Here is a 14401-nt window from a genome sequence, read left to right on the forward strand (position 1 = left end):
CCATATTGATGTCATTCATTTCTAATATTAGCAGCTGAGCAGCTCAGGTTCACTTGGGAAAGAGGAGCTTTTATTTTGAGTTGAACAGGAGCATATACTAAAAATGAACACAGTGAGACTTTCTTCTGGTATGTCTGACACAGATAAAATAGGGAAACTAGTGCAGTGCAACTGCTTTGAATTAAATGGAAGAGAAATTCTATCTATTCAGACATTTGATGTGCTTCCAGAATTTTTTGGTAGCCTCACCTGTGCTAATGCTGAGGAATTAAGAGATAAAATGCAATTACATTAAGTTGTTTCAATGCACAGTGTCACACAAGGTCATGAAGTATGCATGAAAATTCCATTGAGTTGGATAGAGAAGCTTCCAGTGTGATGTGTAAACTTGGCCATTGTCTGGTGCTGTAGCCACACAAACAAGCTTTTGGATGATGTATTCTGGACTCATTAGATCAAATGTGTCAAGTATTTGGGCTTCTATTACCCAGCAGAGCTTAAATGGATCAAAGTGGCTAAACAGTCACCCCACCTCCGCTTAGTATTGTGCAGACAGGAACGTGGGCTGGGTGGAGATATGCCATTTGGAATCACGGAAATTGTGTTGGAAATCCACATGAACTGGAGGAAGTTATTTCCTCCTATCTTCACCATCTGCTAAGTGAGTGGCAAGAGTGCTTTATTGGGTAGGAGCCTCACGATGAGAGTTATCCCTGCAAAAAGTAAGGGCAATGGACTTAGAGACCGGGTATAGCTTATGCACAGAAAATACCTCTCACTTTAAAAAACAGCTAACTGAATTTGGTAATCATTCCACTTATTCTTGTTGTTGTTTAGTTGTTAAGTTGTGTCTGACTCTTTTGTGACCCTGTGAACTGTAGTCTGTCAGACTCCTCTGACCGTGGGATTTTCCAGGCAAGAATACTGGAGTGGGTTGCCATTTCCTTCTCCAGGGATCTTCCCAACCTAGGGATGAGACCTGCGTCTCCTGCGTGGTAGGCAGATTCTTTACCACTGAGCCAACAGGGAAGCCCAATCGTTCCACTTGAGAGAAAAAAGAAATAATCTGTGAAAAAGTTAAATAAAGTTAAGACACCAAGGCTCAATGTGAGACCTATCACCTCTCTATCAATATTTGTGATTGAACTTTTCTGATAGTGCAAAATCTTCTAAGGCTTTCATTCCAGAAAAGCTGGCCTGGGTGTTCAAACAGCAGTGGCAATAACATGGGCTAGGTTGAGTACTTGCTACTTTGCAGTTTGTATTGGCTGGCAGTCCCAAGTTTCTCAAGTTTGGCCCTCCAAACCCATATCAGAGTGATCACTGTCTCCCTAGATCCCTGGCATAAGGGACCTTAGAGCAGGTCTCCCTACCTTGGGTGCTGAGATGTTGTTCAGTAAGTGCCCAGTGTCAGAATCTTGCCCTATTTGAGTTTGTTAGAAAAATTTCTTCCTCTGCTTCATTTTCTGCACCAAGTTCCTGTTCCCTATTGTGCTCAAAGTCACGGAAAGATATTAAAATTACATGAGATTCTTTGCCTAGATCTTTCCCCCCATGACACCCACATAGTTATGCAAGTGCAAACCTGAGGTAGCTCCTCCATGTACTCCCAAGAACCTCCATGGGAGGACACCCCCCACTGCATTGTGATTACACGGTTGCTCTTCTGTATCTTCATGACCTTGCCCATTGCTTTGAACATGGTAATCTGTCAATAAACCAGTAATTCATCAATGTCAAATATCTCTACCTGGAAGAGTGTTATTCACTTATATATTTCTTTGATTTTTTTTTTTTATTCTGGTGTAGGGCTTTTTTTATACTCCCCACCATATAGCTTTCACTCTAGATTCCTACCCTTTAAAATCAGTAGACTTTTAGACCACAAAGCAAAGCTTCTGGCTGTACATCCTGTGGTTTTCTGAGAAACTACTAAAAGAACAATTCCTTATGCAAATTAATTTCATGGGAGAGGTCCAAGTATTTTTCTCCTACTTAGCAGTTCAAAATATTTTTCACACACCTTTATGCAATAGTTTCCTGCCAGGTGGACACATCCAATTCATATGGAAAATTTAGCGCTATGTCTCTGACAGCATAAGAAGAGTCAGAAGGCACCAAAAATAATTATGCTTTTACATTTGTTTACTGTGAACACATTAGCATACATTATCATGTTCCAGTCCCACAACAGCGATGCTGGATGAATGGCATAGACATTACTACCCCATTTTACTATGAAGAAATTAAAGTCCAAGGAAGGAAGTGATATCTCCAAGGTCCCCTAGCTGGTTGCAACAAAGTCACAAAAATCTGGATCTTTCAACTCTTGGCAGTGTAATGTCCTTTGGACCATGCTAGGAAAGGAACTGTGTTGCCTAGGTGGAATTTTATAGACAGTAGCAAGCAGGAAAAAGAAATAGATGCAAACATAAGAGCACTGATTACTAGCTCTAAAGAAACCAAACTGTGGGATAATCAAGAGAGAATCTGGAAGAACCGAGCTGTAGAAAACTTTTTAGAAAAGTTGGTTCTATTTTTTTTGGGTAGAAGCAGGTAGAAAAGCTGTATTCTCATAAAAGCATCTAATCAGAAAGTAAAGAATACACTTTTCTACCATGTTTCAATAATGTCAGCTTCATCTCTTCACATTGGATCTCTACAAAAATCTTCGAGACATCCTTTCTCTGAGAATTCAATTTCTTCTCTGATGGCATTTAGGCAGATGACAGGAAGATGGGTTGGGTCTAGGTTTCCACAAACACCTTACAGTTAAGATTAGAGCACCTAGTTCTTTTTCTACTTAGAGAATGAAAATATATTTCCTCTCCCTGGATCAACTTTTAAGGATGCAAAGCAAAAATGTTGAGGAAAGGAAGAATCATTTAAGGACTGTCTGACCTTTTTGTAGGAATTTTGTGTAGCTTTTTTAATAAAAGTAATCTAATTTAGTTTAAATAGCCTAAAGGATTATTTTGTATTTGTTCTTTTAATATTCCCTATCCATCTGTAGGAATACTTTGTTTTAAAGGTCAGTTCATCTGTTACTCAGCCAACAAATGTTTATTAAGGGTCCACTATGGGCCAGGATCGATTGATGAATGAAGAATGACTGATGGGTAAATAATCTACAAATCTTGCCCTCAAGAAGAGAGATATTACACTTGTAAGAAACTGATAAAGAAGACCAATAGGGCTGAAAAGCTGTGTTTTGGGGGACCCTTTGTTGTTGTGCTGAGCCTAAGGACATTTTGGACTTTCTAGTGCCCAGACAGGGATGAAAGAGCCTCTTCCCCAAACCACCGGCTTGCATCTGGAACTCTGCCCCTACCACGGTGCTAGTCAAGAAGAATGTCATCAAATGTTTATATACCTGAAACTAACACAACACTGTTAATTAACTATATTTCAATTAAAAAATTTTTAAGTGATATTTAATACTCACAGTTAAAATTTTACCTGAGGAAACAATGACCATGTGTTGCTTTATTTTTATTTTAGGAACCTTGGAAAATCAGGACTCAGAGTTTCTTGCTTGGGTCTTGGTAAGTACTCAGGGTAACACGTAGGGGTGAGCTGGGAGGTGGGAGATTGGAGGCAATACCAGGGAATGATTGGGGTGTAGGTCAGGACCCAGTCTTCCTGACCAATGTTGCTTCACTTCTTCTGAGCACACAACCCTTCTCCTTTCCTCCCCTACACAGCCCTCTGCCACTCAGGCCCAAGGAGCCACTGCAATCATGATGCCTTCTGGGGGCCTGTTAAGCAAAAAGAAATCTGATATTAAAGCACATCTTAGAGGAAGAGACGTCTCTGTTATTATTCCCTTTCTAGCAAGGGTACAGAACCTCATGGCATGTGGGTTGTGTGCGCAATTCACCTGCGACATCATATGAATTTTTTTCTATCCTTATCTCCCCTTTCCCTAATTTTCTCATGTTTTTCTATTTTAATGTATTTATATACTCCAGTATTCTTGCCTGGAGAATTCCATTGACTGAGTAGCCTGGTGGGCTGCAGTCCGTTGGGTCACAAAGAGTCAGACGCAACTGAGTGACTACCACACACACACATATACTTTTATAATGTACCTTAAGTGCTTTAGGCAAAATATAAATATTTAAAGACAACTAAGAAGAGACGGCAATTTTAACATCATAAGAATACATCTGAAATGGTAAAATCTGAGTGTGGGGCTTAGAGCATCATACAGCTTCTTGACATTCCCCAGATAAGGGAAACGGCCACTTTGCTGTTGAGTCAATTCGACATCATCAGAACTGTTTCTGTAACCTAAGAGAGTCTAGACCAGGATGGTAGCTGAGGACGTAGTGAGAGGTGGTCAGATTATAGCTATGTTCTGAAGGTTGAGCCTGGCAGATCTTCTGTCGGATTCTATTTGGGTTGCAAGAGAAAAGAGAAGAGTCAAAGATGATGCTAAGGTTTTTTGCCTGAGCAACAGAAAAGATGGAATTGCCAGTAAGTGAGATGTGGAAGAATGAAGGGGGACTTAGGAGGGGAGAGAGCTGATTGGTTTGGGACATATTAAGTCTGAGATACCTATTAGACATCCAAGAAAAGACATGCATGTATATAGGCAAAAGGACATATGAATTTTGAGTCTAGAAGTGAGATCTGAGCTGGATGTAGGATGACGTAGGAGTCATCAACATGTATATATTGTATAAGCCATGAACCTGGATAATAACATTAAGGGAGTGAGTATAAATAGTACAGAAAGCAGAAGAACATGGTCTGTGACTGGGAAGTCCATTAAGAAGTTGAGAAAATGAGGAAGAGCCAACAAAGAACATTGAAAACAAGCAGTGGATTTTTGTTTTTTCGTTTTGTTTTGTTTTCCAAAAAACAGATGAGGAAAACCAGGAGAATAGGGAATCCTAGAATCCAACATCTCAAGGGGGATAGAGCCAAACTCTGTCAATGTTGCTCATGAGTCAAGCAAGATGAGGGTCAAGAATTGATCATTCAGTTTAGCTGCATGCAGATCACTAGTGACTTTGAAAAGATCCATTTTGAAGCAGTGAGGGGTTCACTGACACATGATTGAATATGTTCAAGAGAACATATAAAGAGAAGGACTGGCAGCTGCTCTTTTGATGACTATTTCTATAAAGAGAAGCAGAGAAATGGAATGGAAGCTGGACTGGCAGGTGTGGTCAGAGAGGGTGCTGTAACACACGGAAGAAACAACAGCACACTCACATGCTGATGGAGAAATTCTTTTGAGAAGGGAAAACAATGGTTAAGGCAAGTAGAGAAAAAAATACCTGCAATGATTTCTGGAAGACCCAAGAGGAGAGTAACATGAAAAAAGGCAGAGTGCACGGGCTTTGAGGCTGGTAGGTGGGTTGATAGGGTGACAGAAGCAGTATCTTGTAGAAGTTGTTTTCTACCGCTTCTGTATGCTCAGTGAAATCAGAAGCAAGGTCATATCAGCTATTAGGGAGGACGAAAGAGTGGTGTTGAAAGTTTGAGGAGAGAGAGAATTTCTAGGAGAGTAGAAGAGTGAATGGGCCAAAGGAATGCATCAGAGTGGCTAGACAGCATTAAGGATCTTTTTGAGATTTGTGCTAATAAATTTGAAGAGACCATTTCCATGGTTGGGTGTTTTTCTTCCAGTCATGTTCAGCCATGCAAGTCCAGGTGGGGTTTTTCAAGGGCATAAGATACAAAAGAGAGGCAATGATGCTGAAGGTTTATGCAAAGGGGTGATCGTAATGGTGGACTTTGGGGTTGAAGCTGAGCAGGCAAGAAAATGAGGACTAAAGCCACGAAAAGGAGGAGGCAGAAGGACAGTGAAAAGTGGGGAGGATTAGTGAACTGTACATGCAGAGGACCAAGGGACTGTTGGAGTAAGATGAGTAGAGACAGTAGAATAGAAGAATAGAAAGTGGTGGTTGGAAAGAGAGATTCTTGAAATTGAGGTTATAAAGAGTCCTGCTCTTGTTAAAGTCTAAAGCATGTCCCTTGGGAGAGAGTGACTGAGGTTGTGCTGAATGCAAGATAATTAGACCAGAAGAGGTCAAGAAGCTGAGAGATAAAGGTGTAAGGAAGGATTGATTACCTTTGGGGTCACTGAAATCACTAAAATGTATGGCAAAACTAATATGGGAGAGAGTGACAATGAACCAGAGCTAAACTTTTCCTATGAGAGGGACTGACTAGCAATGAGTAAGTGACTGTAACATGGGGGGACTGGTGATGTGAGTTTCAAAACGGGTTTAGTTCAGTTCAGTTCCATAGCTCAGTCATGTCCTACTCTTTGAGATCCCATGAACTGCAGCACGCCAGGCTTCCCTGTCCATCACCAACTCCCAGAGTCTACTCAAACTCATGTCCATCGCATTGGTGATGCCATCCAACTATCTCATCCTCTGTCGTCTCCTTGTCCTCTTGCCTTCAATCTTTCCCAGCATCAGGGTCTTTTCCAATGAGTTGGTTGTTCACATCAGGTGACCAAAGTATTGGAGTTTCAGCTTCAGCATCAGTCCTTCCAATGAACATTCAGGACTAATTTTCTTTAGGATGGACTGGTTGGATCTCCTTGCAGTCTAAGGGACTCTGTAGAGTCTTCTCCTACATCGCAGTTCAAAAGCATCAAATTTTTGGCTCTCAGCTTTCCTTATAGTCCAACTCTCACATCCATACATGACTACTGGAAAAGCCATGGCTTTAACTAGACAGACTTTTGTTGGTAAAGTGATGTCTCTGCTTTTTTTTAATATGCTGTCTAGGTTGGTCATAGCTTCAAGGAGATCGCCATTATCTTCATTCAGTTCAGTTCAGTTCAGTTCAGTCACTCAGTCGTGTCTGACTCTTTGCAACCCCATGGACTGCAGCATGCCAGGCCTCCCTATTCATCACCATCCCCTGGAAGTCTACTCAAATTCATGTCCGTTGAGTCAGTGATGCCATCCAACAATCTCATCCTCTCTCCTCCCCTTCTCCTCCTGCCCTCAATCTTTCCCAGCATCAGGGTCTTTTCCAATGAGTCAGTTCTTTGCATCAGGTGGCCAAAGTATTGGGCGTTTCAGCTTCAGCATCAGTGCTTCCAATGACTATTCAGGACTGATTTCCTTTAGGATGTACTGGTTGGATCTCCTTGCAGTCCAAGGGACTCTCAAGAGTCTTCTCCAACACCACAGTTCAAAAGCATCAATTCTGCGGTGCTCACCTTTCTTTATAGTCCAACTCTCACATCCATACATGACTACTGGAAAAACCGTAGCTTTGACTAGATGGGCCTTTGTTGACAAAGTAATGTTGCTGCTTTTAAATATGCTGTCTACGTTGGTCATACCTTTTTTTCCAAAGAGATTATCTTCATTACCTCCACCATAGTTTGACCTCAGGTCAAGCAACAGGAGGGGAACACAGCCCTGTCCATCAATAGAAAATTGGATTAAAGATTTATTGAACATGGCCCTACCCATCAGAACAAGACCCAGTTTCCCCCTCAGTCAGTCTCTCCCATCAGGAAGCTTCCATAAGCCTCTTATCCTTCTCCATCAGAGGGCAAACAGAATGAAAACCACAATCACAGGAAACTAACCAAACTGATCACATGAACCACAGCCTTGTCTAGCTCAACGAAACTATGAGCCATGCCGTGTAGGGCCGCCCAAGATGGATGGGTCATGGTGGAGAGTTCTGACAAAACGTGGTCCACTGGAGAAGGGAATGGCAAACCACTTCAATATTCGTGCCTTGAGAACCCCATGAACAGTATGAAAAAGGCAAAGCAGGTTGGGAGGAGGAATTGGGGGTAAGGTTTCTTGAACTTTGTGAATGTGGAGACCGGATGAAGTGACGATAGTGAATGAATAAAAGATAGTGGCAACTGATTCTTCCCCCTTTCACAGTATAGCAAAAATATTGAAGGCTAATGATGCCTGAGTTTTTCTGATTCTCCTTAATAACATGGTTTGGGAAGTGAAGGTGGTCTTTTTTCACCATAATACTAAGGCAATTTGACTTTTGCTCAATCTATGGCTCTTATTTTGTTACTGTTTACTTGTACTGGAAAGACCCTGTAGATTCATTGTCAGGGATGTCCTAACCTTAGTGTTTTTGAGAGTGCTTAACAGACATGACTTGCAACTAAACAATAACAGCAACACCAGCAACAAATGATAAATAGCTGTTCACTACTTGTGTCATTACTTGTGACTGAAAGAAGTTAAGGAATACGGCAACTGAAGAAAATATGGACTAAGAAATGTAGTGAACAATCCAGACTTAGAGAATGAATTTATGGTTGCTTGGGGCAGGGAGGAGGGGGGGGGGGGAGGGATAGTTAGAAGGTTTAGGATGGACATGACATAGTTCTATGTGTTCCAGTACAGCACGTGGAACTCTGCTCCACGTGACGTGGCAGCCTGCGTGAGGGGAGCATTTAGGGGATATTGCATCCATGCATATGTATACCCGAGTCCCTTCGCTGCTCGTCTGAAATGATCAAAACATTGCTAGTCAGCTATACCCCAACACAAAATAAAAAGTTTCTAAAAAAAGAAATATAGTGAACAGTCTTGGACAATTGTCTCATAGAGTCAGTATCTATAGTGGAAAATATTTCATCAAAAGTACCTAGAAAACTCAACCAGAAGCCCTGAAGACTATAAAAAATTCAGGTGCCTATGAAGTGCCACATCTAAGTGAGTCTCCAGGGGGCAGACTAGTTTTTTAAAACTGTGCATGAGCTGTAGGGATTTTGGTGAATTTTGAAACAGACCTGATTCAGGAGCAAGTGCTGATTTGAGCTTTAGGTTTTTTTTCTAAGAGCTTGAACACTTGTGATAAGACATGGCATGAAAAAATAGGAGGAAATAAGGAAGTTCATGGGATTGACTGGCTTCATTAAAAACAGGTAGCAAAGCTTGAATAAATATTCTTTGAGAACGTTTCTGAGTTACCTACTTCTGTAAAACATAGGAGACAAAAAGAAATTCATAGGAAGAAATAATGCACCAACTTTAGATAATTTTTCAGGCTCTGCATACCTCAGCTGTCAAATCCTGGTGGAGCCGGATTTACTGTTGCGGACTTGGGATATCAGCTCAGTTATAACATGTGTTCAACTGAGGCTTTGAAAATTAAGTATTAAATATTCCAAGCAATCATAGGACTACAGATGTCTTTTACTGAAGTACTTTGGAGAAGGACAGGCTGCAAATTTCTCGTCCTGCCAAGCATACGCAAGACCATATGCAAATGGAAGCAGAAAGGTGAAATAACTCAAGGATGAACTGAAGATCCAGCTAAAGGAACACAGCTCTGTCAACAGAAGAGTAGGGGGTGGGAGTCAAGTGGAGACCCAGCCGTGAGCTGCTGTGGCTAGACTGGTTTGTAAATACACTGGCCCAAAATCAAGGAAACTGATGGGAAGGTAGCAAAGCCGCCAAAGAGTGATTGAGCATCATCTCAGTCTAGCGGGAAGTGGGATTATCTTCTGAGAGAGAAAGAGGAGAATTTACGTATTCATTCATTCTTCCACTCCTCTGTTCTCAGCAAACATTCAGGAAACCAGGTATCAGGCTAGCTACAGAGGTTATCAAGATGAAAACAGCAAGGCTATCAAGATGAAAACCGCTCTCAAATTGCTCATTGTGCAATTGGAGTCAGGCACGCAAAAACAGACAGTGCATTGGACGGATGTCATAATAGAGGGTACAGGATGAACCAGGCATGAAGAAGGTCTCCTGGGGAATCTGGAGCAGCTCCACAGGGGAGATGCTGTTTGAGCTGAGACTTGAAGAAGGTCATCAAGTAGAGAAAAGTGGGGAAGGATGAAGGACAGAAGGAGCAACGTGAGCAATGGCCTGGAGGGAGACCCACGGAGTGGGAGATACTGGAGGAATACTAGTGTCTGTGTAGAATGTTGGGAAGGCAGGGTATTGGGAACCACAAGAGCTGAGCCTGGAAAGAAAGCTAGGCCTGATTAGGAAGGCCATCATTTGCGTCACTAAGGCATTGAGCTCTAGTCCTCCAGGTCTCTGGGCTTCCTCCAAGTCCTGCAGCCCCAAGGCCTCGGGGAACACCTGGGAGACGAGGTACAGACAGGAGACACATTTCCCTACTCGCCTTCCATTGCCACCACTTCAGCAAAACAGCTCTACTTTTCTAAATGTGAACACGAATATAAGATTTTAAAGGTAAATTTAAATGTAGTACTTTAAATTTAAAAATTTTAATGTAGTGTATCATAAATGACTTTGTTTTTTAGAACAAGAGTAGGTTCACAGCAAAACTGAGCAGAAAGTACAGAAATTTCCCCTTACATCATATACTCACAGCTTCCCCCACTATCAACATCCCACATCAAAGTAGTACATTCATTACAGTCTTACTGTAATGAATGTATTATTATTACATGCCGAATGTATTATTCATACATACCGTGAATGTATTATTACACTGACATACTGTTATCTCCCAAAGACTATACTTATATGTATAACTTTAGTGTTTTACATTCTGTGGGTTTGGACAAATGTCATAATAGATATTCGCCATCATAGTATTATACAGAGTAGTTTACCGCCCTTAAAATCCTCTGTGCTCTGCCTATTTTTTCTGACTTCTAACCCCTGGCAACCGCTGACCCTTTTACTGTTTCCATAGCTTTGCATTTTCCAGAGTTTCATGTAGTATGCACATCCTATAGTATGCAGTCTTTTCATATTGGCTTCCTTTACTTAGTAATATGCATTTAAGTTTCTTCCATGTCTTTTTATGGTTTGATAGCTCATTTCTTTTTAGTGCTTCATGTTACATTTTGAAGGAAAAACAGCATCCTTCTTCCAAAAAAAAAAAAAAAAGTGTGTTAAAGCTCTGCTCCAGCTTGTGAAAAGACATTGAAAAACTTGAATCAGGAGTAGGACATGATAAGATGTATTTGAATTGTTTTCTGGAAACGATGTGAAGGCTAGATTAGAGGGGGACAGAGTTGAGCCTGGGGTCAGATGATGAGGCAGTGGTAATAAAGATGGACAGGAAGAAGGTGATTTTTTTTAAGGAGGAAGAATAAACAGGACTTAGTGACCTTGGGGTTCAGAATGAGAGGTCTCCATGAACAGAGTTCCGGATTGGGCATGTGGGTGGCCAGGCTGAAATCTCAGAAGGAGGAAATGTAGGAGGGAGCAGTAAGAAAAAGGAAGAGGAGAGGCAGAAGCACCGTTGGCTAGAGGAGACCCAAGAGCCTGCCAGCATCAGCTTCAGATATCCAGAGGGCCCAGGGAATGCAGGAGAGAGCTCCAACCAGCAGTAAAGACCCAGGAGCTTCTAACAGGGGTGAATCCATGGTTGTCACTGAAGTCACCTGCAAATACAGAAGACTGAGGTGTTCAGACAGGTTTAGGACACCTGCCTTTTGGAGTCTCTCAGGCTGTATGCTCCCTGAGAGCAGAGATCTCCTCTGGTTTTTTTTTTTTCTTTCCTACATCCCTGTTAACAGATCATGGTATCTGGCAAGTAGTAGGTGCTCAAAAATAGTTATTGAATAGAAGACTGGGTAAGTGGGTCAATTGCTAAGGAATGACAAAGTGCACAGTGGGTAGCCGTGAGGATCCAGAGAAAGTCAGAAATGATGAATTGCTGAGGTCTAGCCAGCCCAGTTCTTTGGCTTTCTCCAGCAGCGTATCAACACAGAAACAAAGAAGGCCAAGTGGAGCTGGGAGGTGGGGAGAGAGCGTAGAGAGAAACCCAACACATGTCAGGACCAGGGGAATCTACTGTGTACATAGCAACGCGAGTCCAGACTGGGCTGAGCTCAGAGCTCTCACTCCTGCAGATAGAAAGGGCGTCTGCCCACACACATTGGGAGCAGGAAGTCCTTCTGATTCATGCCACAGGAGGTCATGCCCCGCAGGGGGCAGCTGTTCCTACAGGTGCTGGAAAGGGGCAGATTTCATCCTGCCACTCACTCTGAGATACACATGCCTCTATCCACTTAAGAGGCTGGCAAGAGAAAAGGCGTGTGATGGTTAATTTTATTTGTCAACTTGACTGGGTCCCGGGGTACCTGGATTGGTCAAACATTATTCCAGGTGTGTCATGAGGATGACTTTGGATGTGATGAATGTTTGAATTTGTAGACTACATAAAGCAGATTGCCTCCCTAATGTAGATGGGTGGCCCTCCTTCAGTTAGCTGAAGGCTTAAATACAACAAAAAGGCCTAGCCCCCATGAACAAGAGCAGACTCCTCCAGCCTGACTGCTTCAAGCTGGAGCATCAGATTTTTCTGGCCTTTGAACTCAAAATGAAACATTGTCTTTTCTTGGGTCCTGCGGCTTTTGGACTAGAATTTACACCATCAGCTCTTTTGATCCTCAGGCCTTCAGACTTGGACTGAAACTATGCATGGGTTATCATGGGTCTTGAGCTGCAGATGACAGATCTTGGGACTTCCCAGCCTTCACAACTGGGACCCAATTCCTTATAAGAAATCAATCTCTCTCTATGCATGTGTGTATATATATGTGTGTGTGTGTGTGTATAATTTCTATATATAAAAATATATTTTCTATATTTTATTATATATTATGTGTGCTAGTCACTTAGTCAGGTCCAACTCTTTGTGACCCCCTGGACTTTAGTTCGCCAGGTTCCTCTGTCCATGGAATTCTCCAGGCAAGAATACTGGAGTGGGTAGCCATTCCCTTCTCCAGGGGATCTTCCCAACCCAGGGATCAAACCTGTGTGTCCTGCATTGCAGGCAGACTCTTTACCATCTGAGCCACCAAGGAAACCCATTATATATTATAATCATATATAAATATTACATATAAAAAGATATATAGCAAGGAATTTTATAGAAATTATAAGATTCTATTTCTCTGGAGAACTCTAACTAATAAAAGCATTTTGCTAGTTTTGTAAAAATATCACATAGGTGCTTGTGGCAAGGCAAATAGTCAGGTATTTCTAGGAAGTGATCAAGGTTATGGGAAGATGGAAGGAGCACAGATGAGGGGGGTTTGTGATCACTTGCTCAATTTTTAGCTGAGCACATTTGGACCTTCATGCAGGATACCATCATCCCCTAAGGAGTCCTCCTGGGCTGTTCACTGGTCAGGAGGCATTTTATGCATTCCTGCCAGACTGGGCTGGGCCTGGATCTAAACAGTGAAGAAAAGAAGGAACACCCATGCCTTCAGGGCCCTGATTTCTACAAACCTCAAGGCAGTTAATTCCATTGCAGAGCAAACTGACTCCATGATCATCCTGTTCTGTGTTTATTCAGACAGCCCTTTCGCTCTTCATTCTTGAAGGGATAGAGTCATAAAGTAAAATATTTGACATCTTGGAGACACTGAGTCTCTCAGGAAGTGTGTCTTCTCAACTCGGTCTGGACAGCAGAATTACCTGTGGTGCTTTTTACAATGCAGATAACCAGTCTCCACCCAGACCTTTTGAATAAGAGTCTGCCAAGGCACAGGTGTTTTGAAAAGACTGTTCCAACGATTCTGAGGCAGTTATAGGACTGGAACTCGTTGTCCTTACCAGAGAGAAGGCGATAGTGACTTACGTGGGCTGGTGACCCGTGAACCAGGCGGTGGCTACGCTTTCTATCTGCCTAGCTGGCTGCTCTGCTCAGGCCCAGGCCTCGGAGCTGGCGAGGCCTCTGCACCTGAACTGTGGTCGCCAAGAGGAAAACCTGCCCAGCCCAGGGCTGGCCTTGGGGCTCTCTGGAGCCTGCGTCCCGGGAAGGCTCCTGGAGTAGGCAGGTCGAGCTCACCTCCCTTCCACTCAGCACCTGACACCTGGGCCCATCTGCCTCGTGCCCTGCCCTAACTGAGGGAACCTTCTAGAGCCAAGGGAGTGAATATTAAGCCCAAGCCACGCGGGCTTCTCCACAACGTGTCGCTGTGTGCAGAATGTGCTCCTGGCTCGTCCCCCTCTGCCTTAGGAATGCTCTCAGTGCACTAAGTATTTTGACACTAGGAAAACATGACATGAAATGTTTGCCATGGCTGATATAATTTTTGTGACACCCTTCATGATTTTCATTCTTGCTGTTATGGCCGATATAAACTAGCCACTTCTTATATTATTATAATAACACAACAACAACATTAAGTATTTATAAACTGCCTCCAAGAAATGAGAAGCAAATTTAAAGGGCAATTTCTTCTGTCAGAGAGTTTACCAGTTTTTCGGCATAACACAGAGTGAACTATCTTAAGACCATGACACCCACAGAATTTAAATGGTGCATGAATATTAAACATATAACAAGTGAATTTTAGGCTTGTCACGTCTCCTGGAATGTCTACTTTGAGTAAATGCCATGGTGCATACACATTAAAAATGAAGAGGCATTTTATATTTTTTAAAAAGGGTTTTAGAATATTTCTTTTGGGTTTTCTACTTTGGTA

General features: G+C 42.3%; 1 protein-coding gene across 3 annotated transcripts in view; it reads left to right on the forward strand.

The window, feature by feature from the left end:
- KCNAB1 (potassium voltage-gated channel subfamily A regulatory beta subunit 1) overlaps positions 1–14401 on the forward strand; it is a 443265-nt gene that overhangs the window by 320362 nt on the left and 108502 nt on the right. For all 3 annotated transcript variants that reach the window (XM_043875447.1, XM_043875448.1, XM_043875450.1), the window contains exon 2: positions 3502–3545. In XM_043875447.1, coding sequence (XP_043731382.1) covers positions 3502–3545 — 44 coding nt within the window. The remainder of the gene's footprint in view (positions 1–3501; positions 3546–14401) is intronic.

This window comes from Cervus elaphus, chromosome 19 (genome assembly GCF_910594005.1).
Source record: "Cervus elaphus chromosome 19, mCerEla1.1, whole genome shotgun sequence".
NCBI lineage: Eukaryota > Metazoa > Chordata > Mammalia > Artiodactyla > Cervidae > Cervus > Cervus elaphus.